At 36.2% G+C, this 27,439-nt stretch overlaps 1 protein-coding gene across 3 annotated transcripts in view; it reads right to left on the bottom strand.

Moving 5' to 3' along the window:
- The window catches only part of gsna (gelsolin a), a 45,270-nt gene that overhangs the window by 2,830 nt on the left and 15,001 nt on the right, over nucleotides 1-27,439 (bottom strand). For 2 of the 3 annotated variants that reach the window (XM_030149659.1, XM_030149660.1), the window contains exons 2-16: nucleotides 26,754-26,954; nucleotides 22,913-23,067; nucleotides 22,435-22,596; nucleotides 21,428-21,577; nucleotides 21,257-21,346; nucleotides 20,638-20,770; nucleotides 20,173-20,477; nucleotides 19,133-19,266; nucleotides 14,890-14,980; nucleotides 14,684-14,710; nucleotides 12,108-12,278; nucleotides 5,611-5,785; nucleotides 2,800-2,921; nucleotides 1,309-1,386; nucleotides 1,168-1,228 (exon numbers count right to left, since the gene is read on the bottom strand). In XM_030149659.1, coding sequence (XP_030005519.1) covers nucleotides 1,168-1,228; nucleotides 1,309-1,386; nucleotides 2,800-2,921; nucleotides 5,611-5,785; nucleotides 12,108-12,278; nucleotides 14,684-14,710; nucleotides 14,890-14,980; nucleotides 19,133-19,266; nucleotides 20,173-20,477; nucleotides 20,638-20,770; nucleotides 21,257-21,346; nucleotides 21,428-21,577; nucleotides 22,435-22,596; nucleotides 22,913-23,067; nucleotides 26,754-26,949 — 2,050 coding nt within the window. In that variant the 5' untranslated portion in view covers nucleotides 26,950-26,954. The remainder of the gene's footprint in view (nucleotides 1-1,167; nucleotides 1,229-1,308; nucleotides 1,387-2,799; nucleotides 2,922-5,610; nucleotides 5,786-12,107; nucleotides 12,279-14,683; nucleotides 14,711-14,889; nucleotides 14,981-19,132; nucleotides 19,267-20,172; nucleotides 20,478-20,637; nucleotides 20,771-21,256; nucleotides 21,347-21,427; nucleotides 21,578-22,434; nucleotides 22,597-22,912; nucleotides 23,068-26,753; nucleotides 26,955-27,439) is intronic. The other variant, XM_030149661.1, reaches the window with a different exon arrangement.

The raw sequence follows: 27,439 nt of genomic DNA, 5'->3' as shown, positions 1-27,439 counted from the left end.
TGAGTTTAATTTGAAGAAGAAAACTTGATGATCCCATAATACAGATGTGTGGAAACAATGAGCTTTATACTTTCTTCAGTGACTGATACAGTCTATAGATACACTGGGTTAATGGGTTGGGGGTTTCTGCCCAAAGTGTGTTCTGGTACCAGAGGGCCCCCTGGTGGTCAGTGTTTAAAACAGGGGTGTCAAACTCATTTTAGTTCAGGGGCCACATTCAGCTAAATTTGATCTGAGGTGGGCCGAACCAGTAAAACAATAACATAATAATATACAAATAATGTCAACTCCAAACCTTTTCTCTATGTTTTAGAGCGGAAAAAGTACATTTACATTATGAAAAGGTTTACATCTACAAACTATCCTTTCAGACAATGTGAATAACTTGAACAAACTGAAAAAATAAGTACAATTTTAACAATATTCTGCCTCAGTTTATCATTTACACATGTACATTAAAACTTACAGATCACAGTGGATCTACAAATACACAAAACATTTAATAACAGGCAGAATCTTATTAAAATTGTACTTACTTCTCTTAAGACATTTCAGATTGTTTGTATTTGTTCAGGTTATTCAGATTTTTTTGTGAAATTATACTTTTAGTGTAAATACATGAAAATATTTACATTTACAAAGAGAAAAAATTGGAGTTGTCATTGTTTATATGTTATTATGATAGTATTTGACTGGTCCTGGCCACTTGAGATTGAATTGGTCTGAATGTGGAACCTGAACTAAAAGGATTTTCAATATATTAGTGTAATTTTTGCATTTCACAAATTCATCCCAAGGGCCGGACTGGACCCTTTGGTGGGCCGGATTTGGCCCTTGGGCCGCATGTTTGACACCTGTGGTTTAGAATATCAGTATTATACAGAATCACTTTAACTGTATTTTACTGTAAACCTCTTTAGGTTCTCCTTCCACTTTTTCACAATGAACTGTTCTTTAAACTGTAAGAACTATTTCAATAAAATTTGCTGCAAACCTTTAAAACATTAGAATAATTTTTAAAAAATTGTGTTTGCAGAGTCCTTGTTTTTGTTTTTTTTTAGATGCTGATAGACGTTCCCTTTGCACGAGGTCAGTATTCTTCTGCAGGTTGTGATCATGTCTGAATGCTGATGAACTTTCAAAACTAACCGACTGTTATTTTCTTACCAGATGCCATGGCCTCAGTCTTCTCCTCCTCCTGGGCCTCATTACCGATCCAGACAAACACCTACAAACAGACCAAGAACAGATGCATTGAAACGTACAGCCTCTCCTCTGCAGCCCCAGGCGTCTTAGTCCGGTCTTTACCTGCTCCCAGGTGTCCAGGATCATCACGTCATCGGTGGCCAGGTCGTCCTGGGTCATCTCCCCGGGAACCTCCTCGATCTGAGACCAGGACCAGAGTCAGGTACATTTACATTTCATTTATTTGGAACTAAAGGGTCTGTTCACTTCAGGTACAAAAAAGGAGCCGAAGCACAAACACATGAATGGATTCAAATATAACCAAGGTTTCATTGTTTCTTCCTTTTTCAGTAAAACTACAGCAAATGTTCCGCTTCATGGTTCAGTGATTAAAAAAAACACAACAAATACTATTATCATGATAAACGTACATTTTTCTTTTTTCTTCGTCAGCTAAAAATTATTATTGTACTTCATTTCTCTTATGTTGTAGAAATGTTTTGTTTCTATAATTATGGTTCTGAGCCTAAAGATTTAACACCACAAACAAACATCTTCTGTCTTGTTTTGTTGAACTTTCTTACATGTTGGTTTTCAATGAAAAATAAAAATAAAAACTTCAGACAGGTTTGTTTGTCTTACATAGTTTTCACTTTGTTTTATCCTGTTTTTTTTTTCTACGTTGTTTTTGACGCATTTAATCTTATGTATAGTTTTTATCCTGATTCATCTTTTGCATCAGTTTCATCTTTTTCAAAATGTTCCTCTTTTGTCTTCATCAAAGTTTTCATAAATTTGTCTTTTACATATTTGTTTGTTTCATCTTGTTCGTTGTTTTCACCTGATTTCATTTGTTACGTCTTATGACACTTATTTCATCCAAGTTTTTTTAGTCTTGTTTTCATCTATTAATTGTCATCTTGTTTCCTCTTTTGCATCGTATTCCTCTTGTTTTTGTCACCTTTTCATCTTTTGCATCTTTTACATCTTTCATGTTGATTTTCATCATCTTTCATCTTCCAAGTTGTTTTTGTTTTGTTTTATCTTTCACTGTATTTCTTGTTTTTTTCTTGTGCAGCATTTCATGTTACATCGTTTTCATCTTCTTTCCGTCTTTTACATCTTCTATGTAGTTTTTGTCTTGATTCATCTTTTGTATAGTTTTTATCTTTTGTTCTTCTTTTGCATCATATTCCTCTTGTTGTCTTTTATGTCATTTTCATCCTGTTTTACCTTTTATATAGTTTTCACCAGGTTTCATCCCTTACATCTTTTACATCATGTCATGACATTATTCTTTGTTCATTTTCTAAGTTGTCTTAATCTTTCTTTTTTGTCTTTTACATCTTTTATGTCAATTTTATCTTGTTTTTCATCTTTTACATTGTTTTCGTCTGGTTCAACTTGCATTAAAAAAAAGTCTATCAAAAAAATCAACTATTCAACTTAAAAAAAAAAAAGATGTGATATTTATCCTGATAATTATCAGTATCAACTGACAGAAACATTTTTGTATTTTTCAGCTGTGGTTCAGCATCAAACCTTAAACCTCAGACAGATAAAACCAGCCAAACCAGAGGTGTTGTCCTACATTTGACAAAGCGGCGGACTTACGATAAAGTTTCCGGTCTTATTGGAGCAGGCGAAGAGTCTGGGCGGGTGGGCGTCCATCTTGTCCTTGAGTCTGGTGGACGTGCGATATTCTGTCTTCCCACCCAGAATCTCCCAGAACTGATCTGTGGAGGCGACAGAAGCACTTATAGTCAAAATAAATAAAATAAATCACTTTGGACACTGGAGAACTGTGAAGACAAGGGATAACAGATAGACAGTAAAGTTAGTAAAGTCCTTATGTCCACACATGTGCATTTGTCAGTCTCTGTATCAGGGTAAGAGTTGAAGAAATAAATTATATATATATATTAGGGCTGTTAAAATTAACACATTAATGCAGATTAATCCATCATCATGACTCATCTGATTAAAAATTTTAACACAGTTAACCCATCTGCAGCGCAGAATGACTCTGAACATCTCACTCTTGGGACAGTTTGTCCAAGTAGAGTTAGCGTCACGCATGCACAAATGGGCAGTTGGTCCGGTAGTGACAGGCAGCAGAACTAACCCATAAAGATGGAACACACTAAACGACATGTTGGTCCTCTGGATGAAAATATGAGGACAAAAAAACCCAATACAGAACACTTTTTTCAAGTTTTTTTGTTGAAACTGTTGAAGGTGTTTAATAAACACGTTAAGTGCATATACATTCCCTTTTTAATTGAGTCTGTTTGCTCATGCAAAATGAAACACAATTAATATAGATTAAAAATGAGTGATATTTAATCGTGATTAATCAAAATTAATCCACAGCAACCCTGCGATTAATCTGATTAAAAATGTTAATTGTTTTAATTGCCTTCACCACTCCTCTAGCTTGTAGACTACTACTGCTAAAATGGAAAGATAAACAACCTCCAACATTTAAATCTTGGTTTCTAGATCTTTTACATCATTTAACATTGGAAAAAATCAGATATTCTATAAGAGAATGTGCCAGTAAGTTTTTCAGTACGTGGCAACCTGTTCTGAATCACATAAAAAAGGTAGATCCCTCACTTATTCCACAATAGTCTTATTAATACAAGTCTGTGACTAATATCTGTATTCCTTATTTATTTATTATTCTTATTGACGTTTTTTTTTTTTTTTGGTGCAACAGGGTGGGAATGTTCATGGGTTTGGGTTTAAAAACTAAAAAAACAATGACTGTATTATATTTTTCTGTGACTCGATATGTAATAAAAAAACTCTTTGAACAAAAATCTTAATCGTTTGACAGCACTAATGTATATTATAATATAAATTACCTGTATAAGATGCAACAAGGTGAAAATGACATAAAAGAAGAATTCAGACACACTGAGACACAAACACACCTGTAGTCTCTGATTTTGTGAATTGGTGCTTATTTTGAGATTAAATAAATCAAAATCAAGATATAAAACAACACTGAAACATTTGGAGGTGTTTTAATTGATAAGTCAAGCATAATGAACCCTAAAAACTCTCCAATGATAATTTTAACTCCTGGCTGTATGAGTTTTAAATGTACTGTGGACAAACTGACCAACATTCCTACATCTACAAACAAACATCAGTTTTTCTGAAGTCAGTTTCATGTTTTCTGAATGCCTATTTTTGGTCCTGAATTACAGTACTGTGTAAAAGTCCTGGTCCAACATTAGGTTTGTAGTTTTAGTAAAGTTCTAATGTCCACACATATGCATTTGTCAGTCTCTGTATTTTAAGGCCCAATCTGATATATGTGAAGTATGTACAGCAGGAAAAACTATAGTTTCAGGGAAAAAACAGCTTCTAGAAATGAAAGTGCTTATATTTAGTGTGACCTCCCTTTGCACTTAACATGTCTTTAACCCTTTTGTTCAGACAATATGAGATTTATAGCATTAATTTTCTGATGTTTTATACCAGGTTTCATTAAACACATGTTAATTGCTTCTAATTGTTTGTGCTGCTTCTTGTCATGGGGTCAGAGGTCATACTAAAAACTGACTTTAACACTTACAACATATTTAGTTCTACACTTTTAAAGCTGTGCACATATTTCCTGTATTTTCTTACTGTGTCTGAAAAGAGAATGAGAAATAAATGTGTGATTATTTCAACCCTGCAAAAACAACAAATCTAAATGTGGAATAAGACTTTTTCACAGAACTGTTTTTCCAACTGAATCGTCATCAGTGATAAAGCGCATTCAGAAAGTTTACCCTCTAAAAGACTATTTGATCAAGTTTGACCATTATTTTCTAAAACTGTCCTTTCTTACACCGTGGACGGGGAATTCCAGATCACAGACAAGTTTGGAGAAGAAGAGTTCAAAGAAATAAACAGGACTGGATCAGATCTAGACATTATATAGAGGTGGATGGAAACAGAGTTTTATGAGGCAGTTTAACCCAAACATGTAGATGTGATGCATTCTGAATGAATAATAAAAACATTCCTCGTCAAATCGCAGCATTACAGCGGCGACTTTTTGTTCACCCTTAACTGGAGCCACTCCTTAAGAGCAGAGTGTGGATAAAATATTGAATGTGTTATGTTTTAGCCCGAGGTGTTATACTTGAAATTGGAGGCTGAGAATCTGAAAGCAACTTTGAAAGCAACTCCCAAGATTACTGAGAAAATCTAACGGATTAAAGGGATGATGCAACGCCGGCTCCTTTACTTTACTATGAATGAACACAAGCGCTTAGTTTAGCTGAAAAAGCTGCACTCGGTTTGTAGTTGACACGGGTGTAATTTTTGAGTGATTTTCAGGTCTGGTTAAAAACACACACACACACACACATACACACACACACACAGAGGAAGACGATGAAAGATGAAGTCTTTCCTCACCGGTCTCTCCTCCCTCTGATAGTTCGGAGGCCGACACCCCCAGGATGTCGCACAGCTGCTGGGAGCCTTGCTTCTCTGTGTCGCTGGCGCCCACGCCCACCCACAGGAAGCAGCCGCCGGGGCTCGCCAGAATAAAAGCATCGTTGGAGTTCAGGCTGGAGGCGACGGCATCAACCTGAAGGAACAGAGATGAAAGATGAGCTCTGTGGGAACACTTCCACCAGATGAATCTGTCGACAATTTACACCAACACTATCCAACTGGACGTTCTACTGACACTGGAGGAACATCCCAGTTCTTTAATCCGCCTCCAAGACGCCAGAATCCACCTGTAGGCTCCTAGAGGGGGTGATTTATTCACCCAACACCTGCAGTTGTGGAGATGCTCTGACCCAGGTATCACTGTTACGATATGGACCTGATCAAAGTCATTACATTGATCATTTTGCTTCTTTCAACATCAGCTTTGATGAGAAAATCTACACTTACTGACTAATATCTCCAATAATCAGTACTATTACAACTTCTCCTGTCAGTGGTCTCAATGTTCTGACTGATCAGTGTGACTTTGAGGGAAAATGATTGCTAAAAAGACTTAAATGTAGTTAATAATAATAATATTTAGTTTGATGAAAAAGAACCATATTCATATAAACAGAGACAGGCTTTAGAAAACAAATCCCACGTTTGACCATGTTTTTCTTTATTAGTGATTCTGATTTGGTCAAGGTTCCTCCGCCAAGGAGGTTATGTTTTTGCCAGGGTTTGTTTGTTGGTTGGTTGGTTGGTTGGTTGGTTGGTTGGTTAGGTAGCAAGATAATTCAAAAAGTTATGGATGGATTTTCATGAAATTTTCAGGAAATGTTGATACTGGCACAAGAAACAAATGGGGGACAGTTCTTCTTACAGATCAGTGTAATTGGTTTGCATCTCTTCAGTTTGTTCTGCTCGTTTTGTTTCTCATTGTTGTTGCTGGTCTCGTCTGACGTGGACCTGTTGGACCCTGGTGTGGCTACCCCATCTGCATACCTACCTGATTTGCTTTGAGTATGCGCAATACGGTAGACCATCATGGCCACAAAACTACAGCTACTCCATTTGGACAAAACTGATTTGCGGACCTTACCCGATCTGCATCTTTAAAAAAAAAAAAAAACAACATCTAAATTTATTTAGACGTACTTTACTGATCCCAAACTTGGGAAATTCTTTTGTAATAGCAAAACATACAAACATCAACACTTAGAAATAAGTCTTACATGGAGCTATGAATACTAAAAGGATAGAATAATAGAAATGAGAGGATTTAATATAATATCGGATGTAGGGGAGTATGTACAAAATATAGAATATGGAATGTGCTGTCCAGTGTACAATGTACAAATGTATACATTTACAGAGAAAGATGTTTACCTATATACAGAGAATGAACAGATACAACCTGCCTATATAGAATACAGAGGAGAAATGTACAGATGCACTGATATATAGAGAAGTGTACAGATACAATAACCAAGTTAGCCACCAGAATAAAAAGTATAACTGACAAAAACCACAATAAATAAGGGACAAATCAAGTAGGTGCACAGATCGGGTAGCCACACCTGGTACTGAAGAGTCCAGTTCTTTTGTCATGTTCCTGTTCGTTTGAGGTCTTGGTGTTTATTTTGTGTTTCCTGGTTTATTCTGAAGTTACTTCCTGTCTGTTTTGTTCCACTTCCTGTCGTCTTGTGTTTCCCACCTGCGTTGATTACCTGAACTGAAGCTGAGTGTCCCCTTGGTTTGTCGTTGGACTGAGCTGTCTTTACTCCCATGTAAGCAAGTGATTTGACCCTTTTCTCTGTAATATTAACACTATTTCTTCCTGACTTTTGTGAACTGAGCTGACATCTATTAAAGTGATATTAAACAATGCAACATGTTTTTTGAGCTGTAAACTGAATCATATGACTCAGCTGTAATAAAACGCATCAATGTCAGTGATAATGCACATAAAAACTGACATATATGTAAAATACAATCTGCATTTGTTGGTGAAAACGCCTTAATTTGCCATTTTCCTATTTGGAAATCTATTTGAGCGTTCACACTCATTCCATCACAGTCGTATTTTAGTATGAATCATGAAACTGGTATAAAAAAAAGCCTGTGCCCTTCCTGTCCTTCAGTCAGTTTTAAATAAATCTCATTCATGAAGGTGTTCTATCGCTCTGTTTAGAAACACTGGCCGTTTTGCCTCATAAAACTGTTTCCTGAATCTGTTGAATTGACTCTGAAATGCCATTTTCTACAACCACAGTGACACAACTACACAGTCTGCAGAACTGCTCTTTTTATCTGCAGGTTCTAGAAGGTTTAAGAGACTATATGACGACCAGAAAAAGCAGCACAAATATAAAGTGGTTTTAACTCAAACTAACCCTTTCAGATCCTCATATGGTTCTGTTTAAGACAAGGTTGAAACTTTGAGTATCATTATTGTGAAAAAAAAAACAACAGTGGAATAAATGTATACCTTTCATGCAGTGCCTTGTGTTGAATTTATTGGAAAAATTGTGTAGTTTGAGAATATAACATCAAAAAATGTGTATCACTTGTCCTTGTGTGACTTTTTGCATGATGTTTGCTGAAAAGTGGGCAAAAATTACCCTTTTTCAGTGACAAATAATTTGAAAACCCACATTAATCCTGTTGCTGCTTGCAAATTTTCAGTGAACTTGCTTACTTTGAACCTTAGAAGAAGAGCTTATGGTCTGGCCTTTTGAATGAGTATCAGTTTCTGGGATTTCAGTTCAAAGTCAATGACGTCATATCAGCCAGTTCCTCAGAAGACGTCCTGTGACAATTTTGTTTGGATTTTTTGGCTTCTAGGTAAGAATTGGACTTATAATCCTGTATGTAGAGTTGATATTATCATAAATCTGTATGTATTATACACCATTCTCTTTCTTTTTCTGTTGTGAATAAAGCATTACCCAACAATTAAGTATATTCTAATATTAGAGAAGTAAAATCATTACTTATACTAACCCTACCCCCATCAGTTTTTAGTTTGTGAAAAAAATACATACCATTGTAAAAAAACAAAAAAAAAAACAACTTGCATTCACTCAATTTTCATTACCTAGCCTCCAAAATGTAATCAATTCTGCCCACCTACATGGGCTACAATTAGTTTATATTGTTTAGGCTCATTTAATTTCTTAAAGTGAGATCAAGTTTTTTTACAACCACATTTTCAAATTCGTTTTTGAAACTGCCCACCAATTTGTTAGATTTTGACTTACTCTGTCAATGATGAAGCCAATTTAACCAGATATTTTGCATAAATGATTTCAGATTCAGATTCCTGAGAAAATTTGACCCCGACCTGATATATTTTCAGTCCATAACCAAGAACTTGAATTTTTGCCCTTAATGTCACTAAAATGCAACTCAAACCTTGAACCTTGTCTTAAATGTCTCGTAATTCTCAGTTTTACGGATGTCCCTGAACGTCTCGTGTCTGTTATCCTCACCTGGACATTCAGACGCTGATTGCCTCTAAAAGACTCAGAATGGAAGTAAAATTACACCTTAAAAAGCCTTGATTTTTCCACCTGATCTCTGTCTCATGTATCGTACTGTAGTTGTTTAAAGTCAAGTCTAAAAATAAAGTCTTTTACTCAGAACTCGAACTGGAAAAGTCATCTTATTACATTACTCCGTCTTATACGATACTGATTACCTTTTTTCTTGTCTTTTATTTGGGCTATTTTTCTATTGTATTTTTAGTAAGTGGTACCAAATAGAAAGTCCACATTTGACACAACAGAGGGTATCAGAATCTGAAATAATGACGCTGTGTGTGATGATGATGGTATTTAGTTTTGGGAAAACAATGGAGCTCTGAGGCACAGAGGAAGAACAGATATCACATGAGAAAGTATGCGTTGGCATGGAAACCAGTCGGTGGTTTGGGACTTTTTATAAACAACCCAAAAAACATTTAACCCCCTCATGTTAGTCACTGAATATATAAATATCCTCTCAGACTCTGATTAATGTGTAATTATTATCACTAATAATATGTTAGAGAGCAAGGAGAGTGTTTTTTACCAGATATTTTTGCTGAAAGAAGATCAGCTATTACTATTATAGTGTCATGTTGCATTTTATCCATTTTATGAACTGTTTATCCCTCATCAGGGTCAAGTTTTTTTGAATTAAAACTTAGAATAGTAAGAACACTATGGATTTACAGTTAATTTACAGCCATCGGGAACTGTATCTGTTATTTTACCCTCTACTGTTGACTCCATTCACTGTTAAACATTTCTTAATAAATGACTGATTTAATGAAACTTTACAGACCTTGTCTAAGATTTTTAAGAGACAGATCCTTCCAGACCCAATAACAATAATGTTCGGTGTGGAACCAACAGGAGTGGACCTTAGTACTAAACAGAGTGTTGTTTTGAAGTTTGTGACACTAGAAGAACAAAAATCCTCCAACTCATCAGGCTCTGATGAAAGACATTATGCAACACTTGCATTTGGACAAAATCAAATTTTCACTAGAAGATAATGTAAAGTTATTTTATTCAATTTGGCAGCCCTTTATAGATTACTTTAATGTTAAGTAAGTAGACAGACCTCCTCCTTTTTTTTTTTTCTTTTTATGTATGTGTACATGTGAGTGCGGGTGTAATGTCCTTGTTCTGACATACTTATATTGGATACTATATAAGACTTTTTTATATTGTTATTGTTCTATTTTCAATAAAAAGAGTTTAAAAAAAGGACTGATTTAATTTTTCTTTATATTTTCAGACTTTTCCTAATTTACAGGACAAACATAAAGTTGTACATTCAGTTTTCCAGTCAAATGACTCCCTAAACCAGGGGTGTCAAACTCATTTTAGTTCAGGAGCCACCTAATGTGACCTAAAATGCACCGTACCAGTAAAATAAAAACAGAGGAAAAAAGTAAAATTACATTATAAGAATGTTTACGTCTACAGTTTCATTAAAAATGCAAATAAGATGAACAACCTGAAATGTCTTAAGAAATACAAGTGCAATTTTAACAATATTCTGCCTCTGTTTATCATTTACACATGACAATAACAACTTACAGATCACAGTGGATCTACAAATACACACAACATTTAATAACAGGCAGAATATTAGTACAATTACACTGACTTCTCTTAAGACATTTCTGATTGTTCATATTTGTTCAGATTAATCACATTTTTTTGTAAAAGGATAGTTTCTACAAGTAAACATTTTCGTGTAATTTTACTTTTTTATATTGAAACAATAAAAAAAAATGTGGAGATGTCATTATTCCCAGCTTATTATGATAGTATTTTACTGGTCTGATCCACTTTAGATCAAATTGGTCTGTATGTGGAACTTGAACTAAAATGATTTTGACATCCTTCATTGTTAATATCTTCAGTGTCATTTTTGCATTTCACAAATTCATCCCACAGGCCAGAATGGATCCTTTGCCAGGCTGGTTTTAACCCAGGGGCCGTATGTTTCACATCTATGCCCTAAAGCAGGGGTGTCAAACTCATGTTAGTTCAGGGGCCACATCCAGCCTAATATGATCTAAAGTGGGCCGGACCAGGAAAATGATATAAATAATAGGACAAGAACTTATAAATAATGTCAACTCCAAAGTTTTTTTCTCTGTTTTTGAGTGAAAAAAGTCAAATTCTGTAATGAAAATGTTTACATCTATGAACCGTACTTGAACATATCATGAACAAATATGAACCTGAAAATTCTTAAGAAAAATAAGTGCAAATTTAACAATATTATGGCTTAGTTTATCATTTATACATGTGCATCACAACTTACAGATCACAGTGGATCTACAAATACACAAAACATTAAATAACAGGCAGAATATTGGTACAATTCCACATACTTCTCTTAAGAAATCTCAGGTTATTCACATGTTTTTTTGTAAAAGGCTAGTCTGTACATGTAAACATTTTTGTGTAATTTTACTTTTTTTTTACACAACAAAGAGAAAAATTTGTAGTTTTCATTATTATTTATAGGTTATTATGATAGTATTTTACTGGTCTGACCCACTTTAGACTGAAATGACCTAAAATGATTCGAACATCCTTGATTGTTAATATCGTCAGTGTAATTTCTGCATTTCACAAATTCATCCCAGGGGCTGGATTGGATCCTTTGGCGGGCTGGATTTGGCCCATGGGCCGTATGTTTGACACCTGTGCCCTAAAGCCACATCTTCCCTCATCAGTCACACTGGTGGTTCTAAAAGGCATCTTGAATATACTGCCTGTGTTTTAGTTTTTGTCTGATTATGAATGAGTCAGATAATAATGACAGACAACAAACTATTTTGATTCTGACTCTGATTTCAGAAGATCCACCTCAGATCTGACCCTTAACAGCCTCCGTTTCCCTCTTGTTGTGTTTTACCGCTGTCACATGTGACCCGGACAGTGGCTGACCCGTGTTCTTACCTCCACAGCTCTGGTGTGTCCTGCCGAGTTGGATCGGACCTGGAAGAGTCTGGTCTCGGCCGGAGCGGACTGACCTCCCTCTCTGGACGTTCCCCCCTTGTAGACCACCATGGGCTGCCCCCCGAACAGACTCATGAGATGGGCCGGCTCCTTACCCTGCACCACCCTCACCTGGTACGCAAACACCAAACCATCAGCTCCACAACTCACAGGATGGATAATGTGTACAGCAGTGTAAAGAAAAACACCTGTCACTGTGTCTGTGTTACCAGTAGGTGGTGCAATAAAGCAGATCACAACAGAAAGACCCTGAACTGTGTCTGCTGCAGTACCGGCTGTGGACACCAGATGGCAGCGAGTGTCGGATGTTTGTGAAAATCAGACATTCAGACATGACTCAGAAAACATTCTTTTTGGTCTGCAGAGTTTTTTATATATATATTTATGTCTGCAAGGTCTAAGAGAAATGAAAAATACTAAATATTTATTAATGAATTCACAGTCTCCAATAGAAGTCTGTTCTCTGGTGTTGGATTCATCGTGTTTTCACATCTTCGAGACAATAGTGGGTAGTTATTACTAAAAATAATGATGCCAAAAACTAAAAATATACAATTTGCGCTCCACTAAGATTGTCTGACGCACACAAACACAAAATCATGCCATGACACAGAGCAAACAATGAACACAACACATGCAAAGTCAGTGGTGGAAGACGTATTCAGATTGTTTGCTACAGTAAAAGTACTAACACCACACTGACAAAATACTGCACTACAAGTTCTACATTCTAAATTACATTTAAGGCTGCAGTGGTTGTTAGTTTTTGTCGTTACTGAGTAAAAATCCTGTAATTATATTTGAGTGAATTATAATTGAAAGACTCTAAGAGAACATATGAATTCTGCCCACGTCTGGGACTCTGGTTTTTTCATACATGTAGGAGGTTAAATATGTGACTGATAGCTGTAAATGCCGATCACTGATCAGATACAGTCAGATGGGACTCCACTGCTTGGAGAAATGCCTTTATGTTCATTTTTATTTATTTAAAGTCTGATTTGGACCATGGGGAAAGACCTGAAAAAGGAAGGTGAGTATTTTCCAGTTCTGGGGTTTTTACTCCTGATTTCAGCTCCTGCAGCTTTAAGTAAAACTATATAAGTGTGAAAAATGTACATTGCTATTCTACTATTTCCTAGGATGTTACAATGAGGTGTTTCAAACTGCTTTACATACTATTGTTAGTTTAATCTACAGCAATGCATCACATTCTATAAGATCACGATCATGTATCTGTAAAATTCAACTTTCAATCAGCTCAGAAGAACAGGCCTGTTTTCAGCTCTGTGATGAAAGATGAGGAGTTAATTTACTGAAAGAAGGTGAAGAATTTAAGACTGAAACCTCCATCGCTCAGTTTATTATGAATAAATATACAATGGTAAGATGTGGATGTAGATCAAAAATTGTAAAAGGGAATAAAACTGTCAGATAAATGATGAGGAGGAAAAAGTAAAATATTTGCCTCTGAGATGCAGTAGAGTAGAACAAGGTAAATATTTAAGTCAAGTATAAGTAACTCATATTTGTCCTTAAATGATGGAAAACACACACATTATTAAGGACAAAAGTATTGGGACACATTGGATTCAGGTGTTTTATAACAGGAGTCTGGGATACAAAACAATAATGCAAAATATCATAATATAGTTTTATATTATGATAAATATCATTGCATTGATTAGTTTGGTTTAAATTGTTATCTTTGCTTTTTTACTTAATTTGTCTCAACACTGATTTTTTTTTGTTGTTGTTGTTGTTTTTATCCATAACTATTTTTTTAAACGTTCTACCTCTAAATGTCTATAATATTTTTCATGCTCTGACTGTAAATAATAATTTTCTACCACAACGACCCATCTGCTTTCTTCACATCTCACTTAGGAAGAAAAATCTCCCATTAAACTTTAAGGAAATATTTATATACCACAGCTGTAGCCATGATGTGTCCCAATATTTTTGTCCATAGAGTTTATAAATAAAAACCAGCAAAGCAAAAATAACAATTTCAACAAAACAAACCAATGCAATGCAATGATAATTTTTACAATATAAAACTATATTATGACATTTGTCATTATTGTTTGTATCCCTGTTAGAAAAGAAACACCTGAGTTCAACATGTCCCAGTATTTTTGTCCATATAGTGTATATGAGTGAAATACAGACTCATGTGTGAATTAGCTCTAAATAAGTCAAAGTTTTCAGATCTGTGCCTGATTTTGAGCAGAGTTTGGAAACAGGGCTGTTATTTATGAGCAGCAGACTGGGCGGCGACAGAGGAGGAGGAGGAAGGACCGTCTTATTAACATCAACATCCACATTAGCAGTTCCTGTTTGTGTTTGATCTAAATGGTTTGACTGTGAATCTCATTCATTAAGAAACGTAACGCTATCAGCCCGTTCAGGATAAAAATAAAAAGGTGGCGTTAGTAGGACTGATGAAGGTTTGTTTTGTTGCAGGTTTAGGAAGTGATCATGTGAGTCAGGATGAAGATCAGGAGATGAAATACCTGAGTGGTTATAGGAGCACCAACCACCTGAAGAGACAGACAAGGTTTGGAAATCAAAGAAGAAGAAGCAGCAGCAGCAGCAACGGGGGGGAACCATCAGGGAGGAGACAAAGGGTGAGAGGAGGTGACGGAGCTGACAGCGTTAACCATGAATGGAACATGATGAACAGAAGCTTAGACAAACCCACTGAAGGGAGGGGCTTTACCTGCACAGGACCACCGCCCAGCTCCTCATCCAACTGAGCACCGAGGATCGCTGAGGCCCCGATCTCATCCTGACTGGAGTCCATGCCCTGCCTGAGTGGAAGTCAGGTGTCATTAATACCAAACACAGGCTTGTCCCACTGTCTTGTCTCGTCCTGTCTCTGTACACTTTGGGCTATGAGTCCTCCTTCTATGTATATCAGCTAAAATTTGCTTAGAGGTCTTATTTATGTCTTTGTGCAGAAGAAATCAATATAAGTGAATCCCCAAAGGAACTTTGTGTTGGTAAATGCAGTTATGCAAATTTACAGGATTTCAGTTCTGTTGCAACATGTTGATGGTCATATGAACTATGTTTTCAGGTCAAAAATGTCCAATTTCATCACAATTTATGCTATATTTTCATGTCACAAATGGCCAAGTTATATTTTAACTGAATTTACCTGAAAAACAAATATTCTATTCTTTTAGATTCCCCAAATTTTCTTACAAGATTCTATCCTACATATCACATGTTTTATTTTTACAGGTTGCAATATGGAGTATGGTGCTGATCCATCCTGCTTATGTTACGCACATACATACCTTTAGAATGTCACACGTCACTTTTTAAATCAACAGTTTTCTACTAATAAGCATTTTTATAAAGAAATAACAATTCTATATTGTTATTTACCCTTTAGTATGATGATAAACTATACAATAAATAATTCTGATCCTAGTTTTTGCACAGGGATCATTTGTGGAAACGGTGACATGGCTGCCGAGCATCAGTATGATGGGATCTGCAATAACCATGTCACATCCATCCACTGCCACATTTGTGTTTTTGTGTCAGCTGTTATTGTTTTAGATCCACAATACTAACATTTATGAATAAGAGGATAATTAGCAATAGTAAGTCTATAAGTTTATTACTAATAAAGTACTGGTACTGACCAGATCATCATGGGTAATGTCACGTCCGTCCACCAGCAAAAGTTTTCACATACATGTGCTATTCAAAATCCAATATTTCTGAAAATAGAGCTTCCACTGTCAAATAATATCAGTAGTCTGTGCACAAATGTATTAGCATTATTTCAACACAGTTCTATGCATTTCTTATAACTTTTTTTTTGACAAAAATGGCCACTCATTTGACCCCCTCAGTAAATTTTAGCCGATATGTATACAAGCAAGGAATGGATGAACATGTGAATATGAAGTTGGAGATTGTTACTTAAACACGAGCTGTAATTAAAAATAAAGTTTTTCTCCGAAGAGGGGGTGGTGGTGGGTTTAAAAAAAAAAAAAAATTTCCAACAGTAACGGAACAGACGTACATGACAGATAAAAGTGTATTAATGATGTTAACAAAAAAAAAAAAAAAAAAAAGATGGAAAAAGAACGCATACTACCCCAGTAGACACACAGATAAAAGAAATACTGTTTTAACTTCTTTATGTCAGTGAAAGTATAAAAGTACAATCTCAGAAACTGTGAAATTACAGAGTATTTCTGCATTTTCCACCAGCTGTTTCACTGAATAGACAATAACTTAAGCACCTTGTCGGATGAAATCAGTCTTGATAATGAGTAGGTGGGCTTGAAACTATTTTTTTCTGACTATTTGTTTATTCTTATTTATTCTTAGTTATTATGAATATTTTAAGGCAATCTGGATTTTAGGAAACAGTGTTTTTAAGACTTTTATTAATATTTACCACATTAGGATTCTGCAGTGAACTGAAATGTCACTGTTATTTATCATCTATGTCTTATTTATGTATTTATTTATGTTATTTACTGATCTTTTTAATTTATCTTTTTTTTTTTCTTCATTCCTTATCTTATGCAAATTCTTTAAAAAATACCTACTGATACTCCTAATTGAATGCATTGTAAAACAAAGTAATGAGTATAATGTACACATATTTCTGTTCAACTGTAGGAAGTAAAAGTCAGAAAAATACACAGTCAATGATAACCTGAAAAATCTACTTGGATATATTTGTAAGTTCCATCTGTGGATTAAAAAAAAAAAAAAAAAAAAAGAAAAGAAAATGAAACCCAAAAACTTGTATCAGGATGGAAACAACTTCTAAAAATGTGTCTGTTTGACCACTGCTGTTACTGTTGGAGTAAAATTGAATGGAGTCAGTTGTAGTGGAGTCAACTGTTTAAAGTATCTGTATGTTGTGTCTTCTAAAAGCTGCAAATAAGAAAAAGCTGCCACAGTCCAGAAAAACACTGACTGAACTCAATGCTTGGATTTGTTTTTCATTCTAACACATTCTAAAAGAGGATGAGACAGTTTAGGATGACTAATGAAGTGAAACAGGTGACTGAAGTTATGATTTGGTCCAAAAGCAGCATCCAGGAAACATCCGGTCCTTCTGGGGTAAAGACGCAGTGGTGTAGTCCAGGGTATACAGCGGTGTACAGAGTATACCTGCTTATTTTTCAGTCAGCATTGTGTATACCCACTTCTACATCCCTCTGATGCGCACCATTCAGTACTATCTGAGCCAAATTGCCCATTTTTTCCCCACGGATGGTGAAGCCATGACCCACCCTACTCTGTCTCTAATTAGCTAGTACTCGGTGTTGTCACTTTTTAAATTGGTTAACTTTCTTGTTGAAAGATGTACGATTATTGGAAATGCAAATGAGAAAGGCAGAATAAATGTCTTTCAAATGAGTGGCACATATAGAGAGAACCTACTTTTATGGAATACATAATTCAGAGGTAAGTTTTAAGGTGGTTTCCAAAAGAGTCACCACTTTAAACTACTATAAACTTTTATATTTTTTTTTTATAAACTTTTTTAAACTACCATATGACTGCATATTTAGAGAAGAGATGTTGTCGCCAATAGTTAAACTGTGTGAGTAGGCTAACATTATGAAAGGCTAACGTTATCCTATGTTTGCCTCATGTTGAATACATTTACATTCATGCAGCTGCTTGTGTGACCAGTAAAACCTACAAACTGCTCCTGATCAATTCATGATAATTTTATAATAGTGAGCAAATACTACTGATGGATTTTTGGGTAAATAGAGTAGTCTGACATGTCACTGTTTCTAAAACAGAGCGTTTTTCGGGACTACTTAAAAAAGAGGCAAAAATTGAGAGTATACCCACCTCCAGGGATCACTACACCACTGTAAAGATGGGTGGAAGGTCATGAACAAACGTGAGAGAAAATCCTTGAAATGTCTGAAAGCATTGTTCCTCAAAGAAAGATAGGAAAGGATTTGGACGTTTGAGCCTCAATAGAACCGAATTAAAAGACTCATGGGATCTAAAGGAAGTTCTGTACATGGAGAGCAAGAACATTAAGTATGAGATCTGTCATTGGTCTGTAATGGACAGAACCACATGAATCAGGATCACTGTGGAGAACCTTTGTCCAGGTCTAGAACGAAGAGTTACAGCCACAAATGTCAGTTCTGGGATGGACCAGCACCGTCCAAACTAGTCCTGGATGCTGCTTTTGGACCAAATCACAAGTCTGACCTCTTAATTCATCCTAAATTTGCTCCTTTCCCTCCTTTTTTTGGAGACATTGCAGATCTGAATGTGAGGAATGTATATATATTCACAAACCAAATCAGTTCAGACAAATGATCAAATAATTTGACTTAAATGAAACACATGTATATGTAGAAATCAGTGTTTTCTGTTTTTTATAGTTTTTGTACCATCCCAGCTTTTTTCTGGCTTTAGGTAAAATTCAGTACGATTATGTTTAATAATTTGATTTAATAAGGAAGAAAAAGACACTTTAGTGTTTGACAGAATGAACTGATTAAATCTCATCTAGAGAAGCAAAAAAAAAAAAAAACATAAAATCATGTATAAAAATAATAATAGTCCTCTTTGTCAGTGTTATTGCTTCTAAATTTGTATTGAAATCATTCCTGAACATGTACCTTTTTAATTTGTTTCTTTTATTATATATAACTAGATATTGTATTTTATTTATTTGTAATGTATAAGGTGGTTTGTTGTATCTTGACTTGTGAGTAGAATAGAAAACTTTATTGTCATTGTACTTAAAATGCAATGATTGCAGTGCAAAACAGACATACAGTAAGACAATATAAAATAAAAAAAAACTATAAGTCTATAAAAATATCAACATAATAAAGATAAAAATCCTACACTGATGCTGTTCTCTTGGTCAGGTCCCTCTTGTGAATGCCTCTAAATACAGATTTCACTGGGTTAAATTAAAGACATGTACATGTTCTCACCACATGTAGATGATGTGTCCCTGTCGTCCTCCGTGACTGTAGTTGTACAGGATGATGTAACTGTCTCCGCCATAGAACTGTCCATATGTGGACGGATCCACCGCCACTTTGTCTGAGCCTTCAATACGCCAGATCTGTACGAGACACATTCAGCTCTTAGTCAGCAGTGAAACCATCAAAGTGATGAAAATCAGATTGTGTTTCAGTCTGATCTAGTGTTAACCTTCTGGTGTCTGGGTGAGCGTATTATGCACATTGACTCTTCATGTTATAAAAGGTCATATCATTTTTCACAATCTGTATTTGGTCAGAATTCAAAAGTTGTTCATTTTTGCACAATTTTTAAAATTCTGACCCAGCCACTAAAATCAATGCATTGTAAATAATGGAAAATGACTACACTCACACCCTTCTCCGAAGAGAGTAAAAAATGCACACTGACACATTTTAACATTTCACATTTGACCTCGCACAAAAAATAATAACACATATTAATCAATGTTCCTGTTAATCATTGACAGATACCAGGCTGCCAAAAATAATAATAATAATAAGTAATCCAATTTTAAAGTAGAATATTTGAAAAAAAATAAAAATAAAAACATTTTTTGCATCATAAAAATGGTTTGTTACATTACAAACATGGTATTTAAAGAGTTTAAAAAAAAATAAAAATATGATGGTTATTGAGCATTTGGTATGTTTATGGCTCAAGTTGATGAACCCCCCCCCCCCCCCCCCAAAAAAAAAACAAAGTTAAAAAAAAGTTAAAAACAAAGTGTATGAAAAACCTTTTGACTTCATTACAGCACTGTGCAGATTACTTGTTTTTGGTGGTTAGGAAGGGCCTCTGAGGGTGGGACACGGGAGGTTAAATACATAAAATTAAAAACATTTCCTATTGAATGAAGTCGACTCTTCTGTTTAAAGGTTGAAGTTCTGGTTTCAGAAACAAGTGGATGTTAAAAGGTTGAAGGTTGAACGATTAAAAAACTAAGCAGACACGACTCCTGGACGTCTCACATCCTCCTTCCTCTCACCTGTTTCTCGCCGCTGCCGTCATCCACCATGCCGTGCTGAGCGGCCATAGCAGCCGAGTCGTGCAGGGTGGAGGCGTCGAAGGCCACCTTCTCGATCTTGGCGATGCTGTTGGCGATGTAGGCCACGCCCAGTCCCACCGTCTGATCCTTGTCCCGCCAGTTTTTGAAGAACTGCTTGAAGAGCGGCGTCTCACCCATCTCTGGCAGGATCTGCACCTGAGTGTGTTTGGGATAACCCATCTTCTTGATGAACTCGTCCGCAGCCTTCATCGCCGCCTTGCGCTCATCCATGTTGGCGTCTTTGCCTTAAAGTCAGATACAGAACATACTCATTTAAATTAGATCACAATGTGTCTAATTCACCTTAACATACATGGACCAGTCTACTGGATCTGTACAAACCTCTAATAAATCTCACATGTTTACTAAAGTCCTCCTACTGTCGACTGAGCCAACTCCACTGACCTTTCCAGACAAAGATCTTTCCATCTGAGCCGTGGTCCAGGATAAAACAGTCTCCAGACTCCAGAGCGCTCTGGGCGAACGGGTTCTCAGCTGCCACCAGGGCGATGGTCATGTCTCCAGTGGAATTAGAAACCTGAAAGAACCAAAGAAGAGCCTCAGTATCAGTGACCTGGGTTGGATTCCTGGTCCAGGTCTTTTACTGCCCCTTTGTCTCCTCCATCCTTCCTGTATCTCTGTGCTGTTCATGACCGCTAACAAAATCCAAAATGCTAAAAAAAAAAAAAAAAAAACTTTAAAAAAAGAAGAGCTTCACAGTTTCAGATATGAGATGTCATAAAAAAGTCCCAGAGTAAATAACATGTGCCATAAAATCACTTACAAATTAGCCAAAAGCAGAACCATGACATCAGCCTGTTTCCACAGAAAAATAACCTTGTATAGAAAGTGAGTTCAGTTTAAGCAGAGAAAGTGGACTTTACTGACTTAAAGTAAATAAAGAGTTAAACTGTGTTTTCCTTCAGTGGTGTTGTATTTCATTGGTATAATTTGACTAATGTCTTTGTGCTTTATGTGTAAAATGTGATTTCTATCATGTCATAGGGGATGAGATGTTTTCTACCTTGTACAGTTTGGCTCTCTTTCTGTTGGAGGCGTCGGCCTGGATGTCATCTGAGGCTCCGGCAGGAAGATCTGGTTTTGGACCTAAAACCTAAACACAGAATCTGTGACTTTCAGACGAAACTCCACAGATTAAACATGTCAGTGTTGGTTTTATTTCCACTGGCCTCACCTCCATCATCTTCTCTCTCTCCATCCCTTCGTCACAGACGTAAACCCGGGCCCTCCCACTGCGCTCATTGTCACGGATACCCTTGGCGACCTGAGTCGCCTTCAGCTTCTCGAAGCGGTTGCTCTGAGAGCCGCACCACTGATAAATCTCCTGCACAGCAACAAAACCAAGACAAATTACCAAATATCCTCCTGCAGTATCATTAAAAAGTACTTTTATCAATAGCATAATAAGTGGTACCAGGTACAACAAACCCCGCCCCTTACACGTATTGTAGCTTGCTTTGGCATCGACCCAACTGATGTCATCATGTCTATGTGTGTGCTGATGTCAGCATATCAGTTGCCTCTATATATTTGTCAAGTTTGATGTAAATTGAAACAAAATTTATGTTTTTACAGACATTTGAAATTTCACCCATCATAAGGAAATGGAAGAAAAAAAGATTTAAAAAAGTCAAAAAATTTTAGCTTTGACCTACTTTTCCCCAAATGTAATGACATCTATTCTGAGTCACTGTGCAGTGTTATCTGTTAAAGTTGGTGTAGTTTTTCATAATCTCCATTTGCTCCATCAGTGGAAACGATACAACATGTGATTGTAGGTCAAACAGTGAAACGTGTTAAGACGGACAACTTGGTGTCTGTTGGAAAAGTCACAGCAAACCAGGTATTAATCGGTTACGACGGCCTTCCTTCATCTCAGTGTAATATTAAAGTTAACCTCCTAAGACCCAGGAAATGGCAGTAAAGTACAAGCTTTTTTGTTTTTTATTAAATAAGTGCCTATATTGGAAACATCATGATCCAACAGTTTTTTCAGATGCAGTTTTAAAAATTTTTTACGGAATGTCCTTTGTGGTGGACAGTTTTCTTTTCACTTTTTGTGTATAAAGTTGTGAAACTGTTGTACACAAATGTGAACAGAAAACCCACAGCTGGGTCTTAGGAGTTTTAAAGTGTTAAAAATGTCATGCTGACTGTCTTTATTTCCTCATTCTGACTCACGTTGCCCAGGTCGAGGATGAAACAGTCTCCTTGGTTGAAACTGTCCCAGCTGACCGGCACCTCCGTTGCCCGGACAGCACGGCGACCTTTGACCTGGAGCACGCGCTGCATGGTGACCTCGTTGGTGACGACATGCTTGAACCCTGAGGCCACGCCGCCTTTCTAGAAGGTAAGAGTTCATTTTCAGAACAAAACACCTGCATTTTAGGAACAAGTAACTCAACAAAATATAGTAATAAATAAACATCAGAAAATGCTAAATTGATATTTGGGATTTCATTAGATATCTAAGTTTAAAGTAGCATCTTTCACTGGATCATTTCTTCAGAAAAAAATCAAGTTTCAAGCAATGAAATAAAAAATGCACATCCATAACAAAATGTATACTGAATAGACCTCAGAGCTAAACCTCAAACCTAGAATAAATGTGAACAAAACTAAGTATTTCTTAAAGAGAAATGCTCCAATGAAGTCTTACCATGTACTTGATTCCGGACTTGAAGTATCCCAGAAATGTTTTGGACTCGTGTCCCTGGACCTCTCGGTACTGGATGGGTTTCCCCCCCAGGAAGTCATCCATTTGGACAGTAAAGATGGCCGCCGAGCCGCTCTCATCCTGAGTGCAGAAGTCACCTGCAGAGGACCAACCCCAGATGGGCTCCATGTTAATCCTGCTCTGTGTTTTACCTCTGCAGTCACACATCTGCCCACAGAGTCACAGACTGTGTGGGAGAGCTCCAGTCAGGGGGTCAATATATGGGACACCAGCTGACGCATTTATACGTCTGCTGGTGGGAGCGTTACATCAGATCCTGTTTACTGGAAAATACTGCTCCAGGATCAATTGAACTGACTAAAAGCAAATCAGTCAGTACAGATATGATATATACATGATCCATTACAGTCTGTTCAAAGCTAAACACCAAAATACACCACAAACTAACACCTATATTGATCATTTTGATTGATTTAACAACCAGTTTAATCCATTACTGTAATATTAAATTATCAGGGGGTGTGGCTTCCTGACTGTGACCTCCTCATAATGTCATTGTGCATGTTGTTTTCTAAAAACACATGTTAATGTTTATTCACTGGTTCAGATGTGTTCACCGATGGACCACAGAATCTGCATCAGTAGCATCCACTCACATAAGGTCACAGTCACACTGCAAAAATCTAAATCTTACCAAGAGTATTTTTCTCAGACTTTCTGTCAAAATATCTCATCACACTTAAAATAAGACATAATCACCTAAAGAGTAACTTGTTGTAATAAGAACTTATTTTTAGACAACAGATCTTGAAAATCTTATTTCAAGAAATCTTACCAAGATAATTTTTACTTGTTCCATTGGTAGATTTTTTTGCTTGAATCAAGCAAAAAAAAATCTTGAATTAAGCAAAAAAAAATCTGCCAATGGAACAAGTGAAAATGATCTTGGTGAGATTTCTTTAAATAAGATTTTCAAGATCTATTTTCTAAAAATAACTTCTTATATCTCACTGAAAAGTTACTCTTTAGGTGATTATGTCTTATTTTAAGTGTGATAAGATATTTTGACTAGAAATGAGAAAAATATACTTTGTAAGATTTAGATTTTTGCAGTGTAAACAGCCTCCAGTGGTGTGTTTTAATCAATATATTCTGTAACATAATGATAAGCAGCTGCAGGATGGTGACTTTAAATTATTAAACCCTATCAATGATGAGGTTAGAATTTACAAATGAGCATTAGGATGACATTCAAAGAAAAAACAAGTGTGGGAAGTTTTCAGGATAAAGTGTGACAAATTATCATGTTTTGTAAAATGGAGTTCATCTGTATTCTTATTAATACTTAATAATGGTGTACAGAGGCTTGTTATAGTTTTTTCCTGCATTTTCAGATTGTGTGTTTTATCAAGTATAGTCGTAGCTAAAGGTTTTAGCACTGACCCGTATTGTGCTTTTGCAACTTTGCTGACGCAGTTCTTTCAGATTTTCTCCATGTGTTTCTGAGGTGTGTAAGCAAATATCAGACTTTTATCAAAATCACATCACAAACAAGACTCCATCTGTGTAAATGCCAAAAATTTGAAACTGTATGTGTGTAATCTATCTGTATCTGTATTTTACATATTCCTGTTCTTGTATGTATAAATTATTGATGGTGTTTTATATGTATGCTCTTAGTTTAGTGATTTATGTTTGGTTTTAGAACTTAGTTTTATTATGTGTTTTTGTATATTTTCAGTGTGGATGTATGGATGAAGTCTCTATTGTCTGTAACTTCTACTGCGGCTGTCTTGGCCAGGACACTCTTGCAATATAGAGTTCTATCCTGGTTAAATAAAGATTAAATAAAACTTAATAGCCTGTGATGAAGAGACGACAGGTCCAGGTTATACCCCACCTTCCCCCATAAGTAGCTGGGATAGGCTCCAATGACCCCCATGACCCTAGTGAGGATAAAGTGGGTCCAGATAATGAATGAATGAATAAAAATAAATTAATTAATTTTAAAAAATGTTAATGATTGTGTACATTGTTTGTGATTGTGGACCTCAGAAACACCACTTCACTCCCTCCCTTCAAATCCAGACTCAAAACGCATCTGTTTAGGATCTCTTTGTCTTTGTGAACACAACTGCATTGTCCAATTTTTTTAACCTGCCTTTTATTTTTTTACTCTGCTTTATTGCTTGTTTTATACTCTCCTGTCTAACTGTTTTACTGTATAGTGTCCTTGAGTGCCAAGAAAGGCGCCTATAAATAAAATGTATTATTATTATTATTATCATTATTATTATTATTATTATTATTATTATTATTATTATTATTATTATTATTATTATTATATGTTTATGTTTTATCCCTGGTGTTCAGAGTGGTCAGTAAGGCAGTCATTTCTCTGTACAAGCAGACATATGTTTAACTGTGTAAATGACCTGTACCTTATTTTAAGTGGATACCGTCCCTAACCTCTGCGCTGCAAATGACTTGGTTCTTACCAAGATAAAAAAAAAAAAAAAATAGATGTAGAAGTGTTATATTATTTTAAGAGTTCATTTTTTATTTTAAGTGATCATATATCTGTAGACATACTTATTTCTAGAATTTATGGGAAGGAATGCTCCTAGGGCCAAAAAAGAGTTTGTTCGAGGTGCTCTTTGGAAAAAGGGATTCATAAAGCATATGACAAACTGGAAGAAAACTCCCAGGCACTCTCTTTAAACATTAAAATGCCTTTATTACCATGGCATGGTCATATCTAGACCTTAAAAAACACTTCTACATGTTTTGGCTTCAAGCCTTCATCAGGAAGTCAAAACCAAAACCAGGCATGAAACTGAAACGTGTAGAAGTGTTTTTTAAGGTCTAGCTATGACCATGCCATGGTAATAAAGGCATTTTAATGTCTAAAGAGAGTGCCTGGGAGTTTTCTTCCAGTCTGTCATATGCTTATTTCTAGATTTGACAATCTTAATTCAAGAAATTTTGTCAAGTGAAATTATCTTGCTGCATGGACAGATATTTCACTTGTTTTTTTTTAACTTCGTTTTTATTAGATTGTCTCTTTTTTCAATACAGTACAGTGTATAAATTCCAGTACAGTTCAATTAGTTTCTTTTCCCCCTACACAGCTGCAAATATATTCTCACAAACCTCCACAAGCAACACGTTGAAAATTAGAGAATACAATAACAATTAAAAAAAAATTTAAAAAAAGGGCTGTAGATATAAATCTTCATCATGGACAGAATGACAGCACCTTGATAAACAACATGGAGTACTGCATCACCAATAAATATTATTGCAGCAGCAAAGGTAACATAGGTTCCCATCTTTTAGTAAATATGGTTTTCTGAAGCCTGAGCAAGTATGTGATCTGCTCCATCTGGTAAATAGCCCAAACTTTTTGAATCCATGTACTGTATTATATGAGGGAGGTTCTGCTTTCATCTAACTGATAGTTATAGACTTTAAGGCAGTGGTGAATAATATATTCTACTGGTATTTATCTGCTTTTCTATCCAGACCTTCAGGTGTTACTCCCAGAACTGCCACTATGAAGTTTTGTGGGATGTTTATTTTAAAAACCTCCTTCAGGGCATTGAAAACCTCCCTCCAAAACACACTTAACTTAGGACAAAGCCAAAATATGAGTGTGATTAGCTATATGGGCTCCACAGTTCCTCCAGCATGAACTGGGATGAACCATCTTATTTCACTTGTTTTGAGTTGTTGAGTTGTTTTGAGTTTTCCTCAGATTTATTGTTTATAGACACCCCTTTTTTGCAGTGTGTTCATTTCTCTTTCTCAGAGTTCAACTCACCGAGCCAGAAGTGGAGGTCGTACTGCAGAGCCCCGGAGCGCTGTTTGATGGTGTTGAGGATGAGGTAGGCGTCTCCGGTGTAAAACCCTCCGTACAGGTTCTCGGGGACTGGCACCAGGTCGAAGTTCTCCACCCTCCACACCTGAAGGCCCGGCTTCTGTCCGGCTCGATCAAACTCTGGGTGTTGCGCTGCCATACTGCCTGCGGAGAAATCACCTATGTGTTTACTCGACTGTTACTGTAGCAACGAGCTGTGCTTTTATTGTCCGAGTCTGTGGTCAAACAGTGCGGAGATAAGAATCGTTCTGTCAGAAGTGAAACCATGGAGGCCGCTCCTCTTAAAGCTGCGCCGTTGTCATGGATACGGTGATAAAGTTTAGGGCTGTAGTTAGGTATTAATAGACAGCAGAGTGAGTCAGTGCAGCCCAGTGTTCAGGGTGTTTCCTCCTCTGAAAAGGAAGAGGAAGTCCTGCCAGTAATGACTCAGAAACGCCACAGATGGCAGAGGAAACACTGGATTTAATTATAGAGACAGGAATGATGAGGTATGGTCTATCCCTAAAACATGTGGATGTGCACCCTGACATACATCCATCTATTACCTTTACATCTGTCACCTTACTTTATGTTTGTAAATCAAATCAGCATGATCTTATGAGCTGTAGCCATGATGCATCCCAGCATTT

This window comes from Sphaeramia orbicularis, chromosome 12, assembly GCF_902148855.1.
Source record: "Sphaeramia orbicularis chromosome 12, fSphaOr1.1, whole genome shotgun sequence".
Lineage (NCBI taxonomy): Eukaryota > Metazoa > Chordata > Actinopteri > Kurtiformes > Apogonidae > Sphaeramia > Sphaeramia orbicularis.
This window is presented reverse-complemented; position numbering and strand designations above follow the sequence as displayed.